The 11,398-nt window shown below is 53.7% G+C and overlaps 1 protein-coding gene across 1 annotated transcript; it reads left to right on the top strand.

The window, feature by feature from the left end:
- The first annotated feature begins 473 nt into the window (after positions 1 to 473).
- On the top strand, positions 474 to 11,392 carry MTCH1 (mitochondrial carrier 1). Its single transcript, XM_009334766.1, has 12 exons — positions 474 to 502; positions 644 to 852; positions 2,244 to 2,350; positions 2,794 to 2,871; positions 3,185 to 3,242; positions 4,189 to 4,240; positions 5,069 to 5,128; positions 8,436 to 8,529; positions 8,884 to 8,931; positions 9,125 to 9,192; positions 9,907 to 9,982; positions 10,422 to 11,392. Exons 1-12 carry the CDS (start codon positions 474 to 476, stop codon positions 10,494 to 10,496), a joined length of 954 nt encoding a protein of 317 aa, XP_009333041.1. The 3' UTR covers positions 10,497 to 11,392.
- Positions 11,393 to 11,398: the final 6 nt, after the last annotated feature.

Below are 11,398 nucleotides of genomic sequence, written 5' to 3'. Positions count from 1 at the left end.
AAGGCGGCCCCCGTTGCGCCGGGGCCAACATAATAACCGCCCCCCCCCCCCCCCGTTTTATAACAGGGGACACAATGGGGGCACCCATATAATGGGGGGACGCCCCTAATAAGGAGGCACTGAGGACCCCCACGCAACGGGAACCCCGTATATAACGGGGGATGGGGTCACCCTGTACGATGGGGGTCCCTGTGTAACGGGGAGGATGAGGGCGGCTACAAAATGGGGAAGTCTATACGATGGGAGGATGAGGATACCTGCTACAAGGGGGACCCCCTATATAACAGGGAATAGGAAGCCCTATGTAACGGAGGGATGAGGACCCCTATACAGTGGGGACTCCTTTGTAGCGGGGGGGGGCATCGGGACCCCCTCATATGACAGGGGATGGGGACACCCTGTAGAGTGGGGACCCCTATAAAATGGGAGGGATGAGGATACCTGCTGCAATGGGGACTCCTATGGAATGAGGGATGGGAAACCCCTACGTGGCGGGGGGCGGGTGAGGACCTGCAGTGTCCCGAGAACCCCTCTGTAATAGGGACCCCCATAAAAGGGGAAGGATGAGGCCCCCTGTACCCTAGGGACCCTGTATAACGAGGGAAAGGGACTGCCCATGTCATGGCACCCCCCTGTATCTGAGGGTGACGGGGTGGGAACGTGGCCCTTCGGCAGCTCGCGGATGCCGGGACCGAGGCCGTGCGGCCCGGGGGCTTCAGGAGCACCGGGACAGGGGCAGGGACCCGCTCACGGGGTTTCTCTTGCAGGTCGGGCACGAGCCACTACCTCCAACCGTCGGAAGAAACGTGCTGGGAAGGAAAGTCCTGTACCTGCCCGGCTTCTTCACCTACGGTGAGCGAACGTTCCTCCCTGCCAGCGCAAGGTCCTGCCCAAAAACGGGGCCGGGAGGTGCCAGGTAGACCGAGCTGACCTCCAGCAGCATTCCCACGTCCCCAGCAGTGTCCTTGGGATCATCCCGAGGCTGCAGTGGGACATAAAACACTACAACTAGTTGCAAAGCTGTCAGATTCACCTGCCTGTTGTTGGAGGCAAGGAGGTGGTGGGCCCGGCGCTGGTGGCTGCATCCCCTTCCCGTGGCACGTCGCTCTGGGTTTGCGCCGCAGCAGAGGGGGCGGTGGGGGTTTAGGTGGCGTAGGTTTGTTGGTGGAGGGTTTTGCTTGTGTTAGAGATAGCAAAGTGCCTTTCTTTGCTACAAAACAGCCCTGCAAAAACTTGGCCCCCTGCCCTGCTCATTTGTGTTGTAGATGGAGCCCTAGAGGGACAGAAATACCAAGAAAAGGGAAGGTAATGTGTTTAGAAGGAAGAAAAAAAGTCCTATTTTTCTCTTTTTGCGGGTGGAGCAGCACAGGAGAGGCGGGTGAATGCTCTGTGACCTTGGGGGTTGCTTTCACAGCGGGTTTGCCGTGGGGAAGGGGAGCTCACAGTCCTGAAAGTCAAGTTGAGCTGATCCCAAAATCGGACGGCAGTACCCGCGGGGCGGGGGGCACCCAGCGCAAAAAGCACTGCAAACCCGTCCTGGAACGCCCGGGGCTGGAAATGCTCCGGCGGTGCCCTTTGGAAGCTGAATTCTCCAAATAGATGTACAGCATTGGGCGATGGAGATGTGCAGAGCCTTCCTGGCTTCCCTTGGGACAGCGGAGGAGGGGGGGGCAGGAGCAGTCGGTACCCACAAGCACTTAGCGGGTTGTATTCCACCTTGTTCTATCAGGGAGAAACTGGATCCATTGGCTTTTTTTTTTTTTTTTTTTTGGCTGGAGACCTGAGGACGTTTGCCGGAGAGAAAGGTGGTGGGGCAGGAACTGAACCTGGGTTTGCGAGGTCCGTATTAAACCTGAGTCTGACCCCCCCCGCCCCGGGGGTGGAGGGAGGAGGTGACACCGCACAGCACACGAGATGATCCCTCCCTCCCCTGGTTCAGTCCAAACTGCCCTGTAGCCCTTTGAGGTGAGGAAAACAATCAAAAGACGAGAAGTAGCCCAAAATACCGGAGCTACCCTTCCAGATTAGACAGAGATGACAGGGAATACTTAAGGATTCTTTGCATCCTGTATGAAGTGTATTTAGGACTGTTACAATAAATCACTTACGGTGGGACCGCAGAGGGGCTTGCCGTGCCGTGCTGAGCTCCGGCGCGGTTTCGGCTGAACGCCGGAGGTGTTTGGGATGCTCTCCGCGAGTCGGCCGGTTCCCGACTGACGGCAGCCTGGTGTTTTCTTACCCAGCCAGACACATTGTGGAAGTGGATGGGAAAAGAGGCCTCTTCCGCGGTCTTACTCCTCGCCTCATCTCAAGCACTTTATCAACCATCACCAGGGGGAGCGTGAAGAAGGTAAAGGTCGGCTTCTCTCTCCATAAATCAGCTTGCTGGGTCGGCCGGTGCTACTGCAGCGGAGCCAGGGAGCCTGCACCCAGCCACGACTGCACGTGGAGGAATAAAGCACCCATCCCTCTCCATTTCCTAAGGGCTTTGAATAGTCCTCCAGGACAGGAGGAGGACAGTGCCCAATATCCCTAAAACTTATTTTTTAAACAATTTTAATTTAATTTGAACAACCACTTGCCTTTTATCTTTTGTAAACAGTTTCACGATCCTTCTCTTCCCCTGTTTTACTTTCCATCCTTCCTTCTCCTATGTTCCTTCTTGCCTGTTTTTCCTTCTCCTCCCATCTAGAGCGCAACCGGTCGTGATTTCCTCCTGTCCTCAGACATCGAGGGTTTGTGGGTCAGCGTCTCCATCAGTTTTGACCATATGTTTCTTCTCTCTCTGCTCAGGCCTTTCCCCTGGAAGACATGGAGCACGTTTCTAACAAGGATGACGTGAAGACCTCCCTTAGGAAAGTGGTGAAAGAGGTGAGAAGTCGATATTGCACGTTAACGAGTGATCGGGGAAGATCGCATTGGGATGTGCCTGGAGAGCAAAGGAAGCTTAAACTGTGGGCTGCAGGTGAAATTACTTGGAGAGAAACTCTGGGTGAAAAGGCCGTGGTATTCAGTAGCCACTCTGTGTCCAGCTCTGAAATACTTCGTAGGAATAGCGGTTTACGACGAACAACGGATTTCAAAAGAGGGACCCAAAATGGGTTTCACTACACTGAGGGAAAGGGCCTGACCTGCGCGGGTGGCAGCTTTTCATACAGGTGTGGTTTTTTCCTCCCCTTCCCAGACATCTCATGAGATGATGATGCAGTGCGTGTCCCGGGTCGTCTCACATCCGCTGCATGGTAAGTCCTGTCCCCCTGCCTGGCAGCCCTCTCCAGACTGAAGATCGCCCCAAAGCCCCGTTTACTCGATGTGCTTCTCTATCAGAAATGGGTTCATATAGAATCATAGAATCATTAAGGTTGGAAGAGACCTCTAAGACCATCGAGTCCAACCGTCAACCCAACACCCCCATGCCCACTAAACCATGTCCCTAAGCGCCTCATCTACACGTCTTTAAATACTTCCAGGGATGGTGACTCAACCACTTCCCTGGGCAGCCTGTCTCAATGTTTAACTACTCTTTCCGTAAAGAAATTTTTCCTCAAGTCCAATCTAAACCTCCCCTGGCGCAACTTGAGGCCATTTCCTCTCGTCATATCGCCAGTTACTTGGGAGAAGAGACCGACCCCCCCCTCGCTACAGCCTCCTTTCAGGGAGTTGTAGAGAGCGATGAGGTCTCCCCTCAGCCTCCTTTTCTCCAGGCTAAACAACCCCAGTTCCCTCAGCCGCTCCTCATCAGACTTGTTCTCCAGACCCCTCACCAGCCTCGTTGCCCTTCTCTAGACACGCTCCAGCACCTCGACGTCCTTCTTGTAGTGAGGGGCCCAAACATGACACCGCAGAACAGACGCAGGTCCGAGCGGTTGCTCAGGGAGGCTGACACTTGGGTTGGCCTTCAGGGACTAACCCAGCCGAGCGGCAAGGTGCTCTCTTCCCATTCATCCAAGAGCTTGTCCTGGAGATCCTATTGAGGTTAGGGCCAGAAATCCTTCCCATCACCTGCAGTCTAGGGGAGGGTACCGGTTTCTAATGAGTCTTGCAGTGATGGGGACCACCGAGAGGAGCTGGAGGTGATGCGAGGTGAGGGAAGGGAGGGCAGAAGGGTCAGGTGGCATTTTCCTTCACATCCATTGCAACCCAAACCGGATTTGTTTCTTTGTCAGCCCTGTGTTTCTTTCCTTGTAGTGATCTCCATGCGCTGCATGGTCCAGTTCGTAGGCCGGGAAGTTAAATACAGGTGAGTGGCTGCAGCTCCAAAGGGTTTGGGCACACAGAAGTGCGAGTCCTGGAGTCAGCCGTGCCAGACACTCCCATGCAACGGGGGATACGGCTTTGGGAGACCGAAAAGTGAATCTGAGCCACGGTTAGAGGGTGGGTGACTGCGGGATGAAGGGATGTGGGAAGGCTGGGCTCTGTCCCTGGTGTGCCTCTGTTCTGCCTTGTGCCCAGGGGGATTTTGGTGGCTGTATCCCACCTTGCTGATCACACAGCGAGTCTCCTGCCTTTTTGCTTTAGGTGTTAATGGAAAGGGAAATCAGCAGGGAGGCAGAGTAGGTAATGCAAAGCGTTGCTGCAACCCTGCTAGCCTGCCAAGATTTTTCCAAGCCTTTTTCAGTAATATCTACCTTTCTGCAGGGCAAAACCACACTTGCAGCCACCTGAAAGCATGTTAGACACGATTTTGGCTAACCCACAACTGCCAGCGCGAGCTCCCAGAGGCAGGACCAGGGTTCTTGGGTTGAGAATCAGCCTAATCGAAGCATATTATGTGCCGTGGTTGTGGCACGTGTATCCACTCACACAAAACCAAGCAGAGCTCTTCTAGCTTCAGCATTTAAACAGTTGTCAGCAAGCTGAGTGTTGTCCCAGGCGTTATTGCAGACTGGCAGAGTGCAGACACGACCCTCCATGGGTTGAGGAGAAGGAGCAGAACGGAGCTGCCTGCCGCATTGCTGGCACGGTGGCTTGGGGGGGGACACTGCTATGGCTGGTGGCTGCAGAGTGCACGTGAAGCGGGACAGAGAGCAACCCCTGCACACTTACAGCTCTTTACCTTTCTTGGCAGCGGTGTGTTCAGCGCCATCGGCAGGATATTTAAGGAAGAAGGGATCCTGGGATTCTTTGTGTACGTGAGTCGTTATTTAAATACTTTCTCCCATAGTCCGAAGGTGCCGACGGCTCTTCTGGCTGCTCTGCCAACCTCAGTTAAAGAAGTTGCGCTGAGCTCCCCCCAGCTGAAACCTTGTCTGACCGCGGGACTCTCACATCACTCCTGTGAGCACAGATTAAATCTGTGCCTTTGACAGTGCTCCAGTTTGACCATTAGGTTTGCCCCAGATCTTATCTTCAATCAAACCAGGGAAAACCCTGTATTTTTTTCTTACCTTTCTTTTTCCCTTGGCGCTTCTTTGTGTTTCAGTGAAGGGGCATTTAAAGCATTTGTTTGTGCAACAGGCACCAAGATCCAGCTCAACAATGAGACCCCTTGTTGAAATAAAAGCCAGGGCCTGGATAAGAAGCACGTTCCTCTGAAGAGCACCGTGGGTGCTCGTAATGAGCAGGTGGTTTATGCTGGCAGCAGGTTTGTCTGTACGGCGGGAGCGTGATGCTGCCCGGCGTTGCTGCCTGGACCAGAAGGAGCTGAAAGGTGCTTCCAGCCGCTTGCGAAGCGTAGCAAATTGATGGCGTCGCTGAAGTGGAAGTCTAGTGGGCACCTTTCTGCTTGAACTCTTAATTAACGCTTCTTACCTTTTTTTCTACATCTACATAAAAGCAGAACCACCTGCTACCTCCGCTCCCAGTGGGGAGATAACTCACTTTATTATGTCAATAATAGTAAAGGCAGCTCCAAAATTTCAGGAGGCGTTTTCAGGCCTGATGCCTTTGGCTTTGCGATCACAAAATTTGGGCCTCCAGATGAAACATTAATGCCTCAGGAAGAGGCAAGCAATCGGAGGGGGTCTCACCCTGTCCTTCCCCAAGGGGAAAGGGCCAGGGGTCTGCAGAGACCTCATCAATTGAGTGTCACTGCATCTTCCTTTTGCAGCCCACAGCTTCTCTGCTGAGCTGCGCAGCCCCAAATCTCCTTCATTAAATACAGTTTCCTCTGGGATGTTCCCTGTGCGTGGGGCACGGCCGGAGCACGCTGTCCTGTAGCCTTCCCTCTCCTCCTCCTCCCGAGGAAATAATGTGAAAGGAGCTGCCGCATTCCCTTCCTCCACATAAAATAAACACTGTTGGTAGCCTAATTAAACTTAATAGTTCACAGGAAAGGCTTTAACACAACCCAAAATGTCTCAGGAGGGCTCTGAAGTTATACGTGCTCTACAACCCCGCTAGGAAATCACACTGCTGTGAGGGGAGCACAAATTGCATCCGTAGGACCAAACTCCTGCTTTTCTGCTCTCAGCCCTCCCAACTCGATCCAAACACATCCACTCCCTTAAAACCATTGTGGTGCGCTGATTTCTGATGGCCTTATAACCTCTACGCAGCAATAACAGCGGCACACGCTCGCTCTGGATGTGTGCCTGGCTAGAGATAAAGACTTTTCAGGGGATGGACTTATCTCGCTTCCCCTCGTATCTGCAGCAGGCAGGAAAGATGTTCCCTGGGCTCCGAAACTGCTGCACGTGGTCAGCTCGAAGATGGCTTGTCCCAGCTCCCCAGCACTGGGGTTTTTCCTGCTGGGTCGCATCACCGTACATCATGCGGGCTTCCTCATCTGCCTGCTGCTGTTTCAGCTTTTAATGACTTGTCATCTCCTAAAAATATTTCTAGTCCAGATCTCCTCGGACATCTTGCCAGGCGTAAGAGTTGTAGCGCAAATGAATTTGGTTTTTTTTAGTCCCCTTCTGCAGCTCTCCCAGACCCCTGGTCTCCAGTCACCCCATAAACGCAGGCCCAGCATCCGTCATTACTTTGATGATGGAGGAGAGAGAGGGGTGGGATCCTTAGTGCAAATGGAACAAACGACCCGATTCTCTATGATCGTATCTGTGAGGTTTTACTTACATGGCTGCCGTGGCCCAGTCCTGGACCAGCCCTCTGTTTCTGGACTTTATTAAGCCCCTGTTGTATCTGCAGCAGCTGAGGAGTCTGCTTCAGACTTGACTTTGAGTTAGAGAAAGGAAATTTTTTTTATTTTTTTTTTAAACACAAAGGCTGAATGCTAAATGCAAAGCAGACGATCTCTGGGACCAGAGAGCTTTGATTTCTTTGTCCTGTCCGTTGCTCTCATGTATCACATCTTTTAAGCCAGCAGATCTTCTACTGAAGACTTCTGCTGTGCCTAGCCCCTGAGACTTCGGCTGCATCTCCAGAGCTGCCGGGGCCTTGACGGTACACAGGTTGTCTCCAGAAAGTATAAACCCTAACACCAAGCGAGCGAAGCAGGCTGGATCAGAGCACGCTGTTCTCATTGCCGTTCTGCTGCTGCAGCGACCACAGCAGGAAACAAAACCGGTCCCCTTCTCCGAAGGGCAGCGTGGTGTTCGGGAAGAAATCAATGGCTCGGACTAGTGTGCCTGGAGGTGGCTCTTTCCAGCCCAGCAAACGCTCGTGTGGCTCTCAGCAGGCTCATTTTCAGAAAAACTGTCTGAACACACCTGCTGGTGAAACAGGCAGGTTTAAAACACACCTGGATCCTTTTGCAGCGGAACGACCGCACAGCCAAAGCAGGAGGCCCTGCGCTCGATGCCTGCGCTGGTGCCACAGATGCTGCAGGAGCTCTGACAAACTGGAGCGACCTTCTGAAACGCTTTGTTACTGTTTTAGTGCCATTAGGTGCAGAAGCTGGGTGTGCTCGTGCTGCTGGGAGCTCCGGCCCGCGTGTCGATGAGAGCTGTAAGCCAAAGCAGCACATCACCCCCTGTCCCCGTCCTCTCAGGTGGCAGCAGGAAAAATCAGGGGAAAATCAGGGGCTGGAGCGCTGCCCCCAGTTAATCCCACTTGGCAGTAGAGCAGGTTTTGCAGGAACAAATCCCCTCATTTTAATTTCTAAAAGGAGAGAGATTCCACAAAGAGATGAACTTCTCATTCTGCATCCAGAAGAGCATCTGCAAAATGAGCTTAACAGAAACCCGCTTCATCTGTGTCTTGCCTGGGTTTCAGAGCAGGAGTTGGGCCAAGAAGGGATTTGGGGTAGAACAAGGGGACTTGGCTGAGTCGTGCCCAAACGACAGATCCCAAACTTCCTACTCCAGAGCATCCCCTGTCTGGAGCAGCTGGCGGCACATGTAGGACCATGTTTGAAGGCCGGGAGAGCTCTTCCCTGAAATCTCCCCTTTTCCGTTCAGTTCCTCCCAAAGTAAAGATGCATTTTGAGGGAGGGGGGTTCCTCTGCGCTGGTGGAGGGAGTGGGGGAGGGCTGGGCACCTCAGAAGGCGGCACTGGGACCCTTCTGCACCTCACGCCCCTCCTTGCCGTTGCAGCGGTTTAGTCCCTCACATCCTGGGGGACGTCATCTTCCTCTGGTGCTGCAACCTCCTGGCTCACTTCATCAACACCTATGCAGTGGACGATAACGTGAGTGGAAGTGCCTGATGGAGGGTTTGGGGGGCCTGTACCAAGCACCTGCAGTTGGAAGGAGTTAATGGGATGTTAATGGCTAATTCAATAGACACTGGGCTTTGGATAAAACACTGTAAAAGTGGCAAAGATGCCATGTCTGCTCAGGGCTGTGTTTCAGCTGCAGTTTAGGGGACCGGGTTTGATAGCGAGTGTTTCCCCCGATTCTCAGCTGGGATGCGGTGTGGTTATTGTTGCTTTCTGCCTTCTTCCCCTGCCCCGCGCCCATCATCTCAGGCTCGGAGGGATGTCATGTAGTGACAGCCCGGTGTCATCCGCCTCCTCCGTAATCCCTTTGGCTTTTCTTTCCAGTTCAGCCAGGCATCGGTGATCCGGAGCTACACAAAATTCGTGATGGGGGTACGTAGGCAACTGCCATGTCATCTCTCCTCTTCCTGACATCTCTGGGGTGAGAGCTCGTGGTCTGGGGGAAAAGGCTGGTCTGTACTTTATATCCAAAGATGAGGATAAGTTTGCTTAACACGCAAGAGCTGGAACTAGCTTTTTTGACATGATTAACATTAGAGAGGCTACCGGTTTTCTGTGCTTTCAGATTGCTGTGAGCATGCTGACGTACCCTTTCCTTCTCGTGGGAGATCTCATGGCAGTGAACAACTGTGGGTATGTCCGTCACACTGAGATCTAAGGCTTTCCCTTCCTTTCTTCCAGCCCCTTGTTGTCTGAATCGTCTGCTAATGGTCGTAAAGCTTTCATACAGAACCGTAAACTATATGGCACCTCGCAGAGTCGGCTCGTTTCCTGTCCCAGGTTGCTTATAATTTTAGATCAGAGGGCACAGACAAGAGCAGCATAAAAGCTCAAGTGGAGAGAAATGGGGAGAGTCGTGGTGGTGTGGTCCAATCTGAACTAGACCGGAGGCAGAAGGGATCAAAGGGACCATGCTGGCTCCAGGGAGCAGCACGAGGGAAAGCAAAGCTCTTAATGCAGCGACGGGTGCAGACAGGAGCAGGACCGAGCTTGCTTTCCCAATCCCACTGCTGCAAGAAGTCCGCATTCATGCTTACGGGAAGGGGACTGGATCCAAGCCGCTGGTGTAGTGTTTTCTCGAGATCTGCTGGCTCTTGAAAGTGTGGATACAGCGTATAGTCCTGGGCTCTTAACATATCCAGGCAACGCTCCTTGTTTGTACGCTCCAGGGGAAATTAAATTACATGATCTGTTGCATTGTAAATAACGAGCTGGTCATTTGGCCTTCAGCCCGGTGCGGACACCGTTTCTGTGTCCTCGCTTACACTTATTGCTGCTCTTGTGTTACCTGTCTGGATAATGTGACATCTGTACAGGCCGTCTCAGCTATTTCTTGTTGCCATGCAGGTTGCGCGCCGGCCTCCCTCCCTACGCTCCCGCATTTACATCCTGGATCCACTGCTGGAGGTATCTCAGTGCTCAGGTGAGGGAGCGGGGCACACGTGGGGCTTTGGGCTCCCTCTGCTCCTTCCCAAGGTCTCCAGCGCTGCCTAAAAAGTGCCTGTGCCGCATCCTTGACGTGCCCTGTAACCTGTTTCCATCCCTCCAGTTCTGGCACTGGGCATGGCAGTACTGCTCTGCCCGTTACATGCCCCGAGCTTGCAGCCTGCAAACTTTTAGCCAACGCATTGCACACAGCAAAGCAAGGTGGTTCTGCCCCTCTCCATCAGTCATCCCTGGGGGAAATGCCCGACTCCAGCGCCCACGGGGCTGAAACCCCGCTTTCTCCTCCGTAGCAACCCGGGGTACTCAGGCCTTGCAGCCCTGCAGTGGGCACGAGTCGGTCCCTGCTAAACCAGCTGCAGTTCCCCGGCCGGGTCTCAGCACGGCTGCCCTGACCCTGCGCTCTCTCTCCTCCTCAGGGGCAGCTGTTCCGCGGCTCCAGCCTGCTCTTCCGCAGGGCGCCCATGCCAGCCGCCTGCTTCCCCATCGACTGACTCCTCGGCAGGGAGAGGTGATAAACTTGGACTCCTCAAGAAACCCTAAGCTTGTTTCGATATATGTATATTTTTTCTTTTCGATCCAAAGTCCGTGGTGCCAGAACAAGACGGCTCCCCTCCAGCAAGGCCAGCAACAAGTTGGCTTCTGGAGATCTGGCTTCAGGCTCCAGCTGGACCAAAGCCCCATCCTCGTGGATGTCTCGACCAGGACACGTAGCAGAGAGAGCAGAAGGGAGTTGTCTTGTTTCTTTGGTCCAGGCTGTAGCTCTGGAGTCGCTGGGGAAGTCTGGGAAACCAGAAAATGCCCAGGTACTAAACAAGCCAGCCCCAAGATGCAGGGACAAAAGACTGCTTCGTTCTGCCTGAGCTGAGAAGTGGCGAGATCCAAGGTCGCCTTGCTGGGAAGGCTACGCCAGCTGCCCAGCCTCCTGTCTCACCTCTTCTGGAGAGGGCAAACGTTTGTGTGGCAGGTAGCTGGGCGAGATCAACCCCGTCACCCATATTTAAGGTTTTGAGGGTACCTGAACACTAGGGAGCACACCACCTCCCACGGGTGTGAAAGGGAAATTACAGTATCAAAACAGAAAAGGGAAATAAAGTCCCACTACAAAGAGCAGTGCAGTCCCAAAGAGACAAGTACAGCTCGACTCCGGGGCAGCACTGGGACTTGGACATGGAGAGAGCACTTGGGGAGGGATGTGCACTGCAGGTGGTATCTGCTTTTGGGAAGGCTTTTTGCAGCAGGACGGGCTGTATTTAGGATACGCCCAGAGCTGCTGGGTGTAACCCGGGCAGGCAGCCTGTAGGCGTTTCTCAGGGGAGATGGGTCCTGGGTTGGACCGGCCCATGCTCGGGCGCAGCGTGTCTCTGTACCGGCACGACTGCATCGCGCGAGTGTC

Source organism: Pygoscelis adeliae, unplaced genomic scaffold (genome assembly GCF_000699105.1).
Source record: "Pygoscelis adeliae isolate BGI_AS28 unplaced genomic scaffold, ASM69910v1 Scaffold482, whole genome shotgun sequence".
Classification (NCBI taxonomy): domain Eukaryota; kingdom Metazoa; phylum Chordata; class Aves; order Sphenisciformes; family Spheniscidae; genus Pygoscelis; species Pygoscelis adeliae.
The sequence above is the reverse complement of the archived record's forward strand: the minus strand, read 5'-3'. Positions and strand labels throughout refer to the sequence as shown.

Bases quoted from the DNA above. Each gene is read 5' to 3' on its own strand.
- MTCH1 (XM_009334766.1), top strand. From the start codon at position 474: ATGGGAAACCCCTACGTGGCGGGGGGCGG. The intron at 853-2,243 runs GTGAGCGAACGT...TTTCTTACCCAG, and splicing joins GCCCGGCTTCTTCACCTACG to CCAGACACATTGTGGAAGTG. The intron at 3,243-4,188 runs GTAAGTCCTGTC...CTTTCCTTGTAG, and splicing joins CGTCTCACATCCGCTGCATG to TGATCTCCATGCGCTGCATG.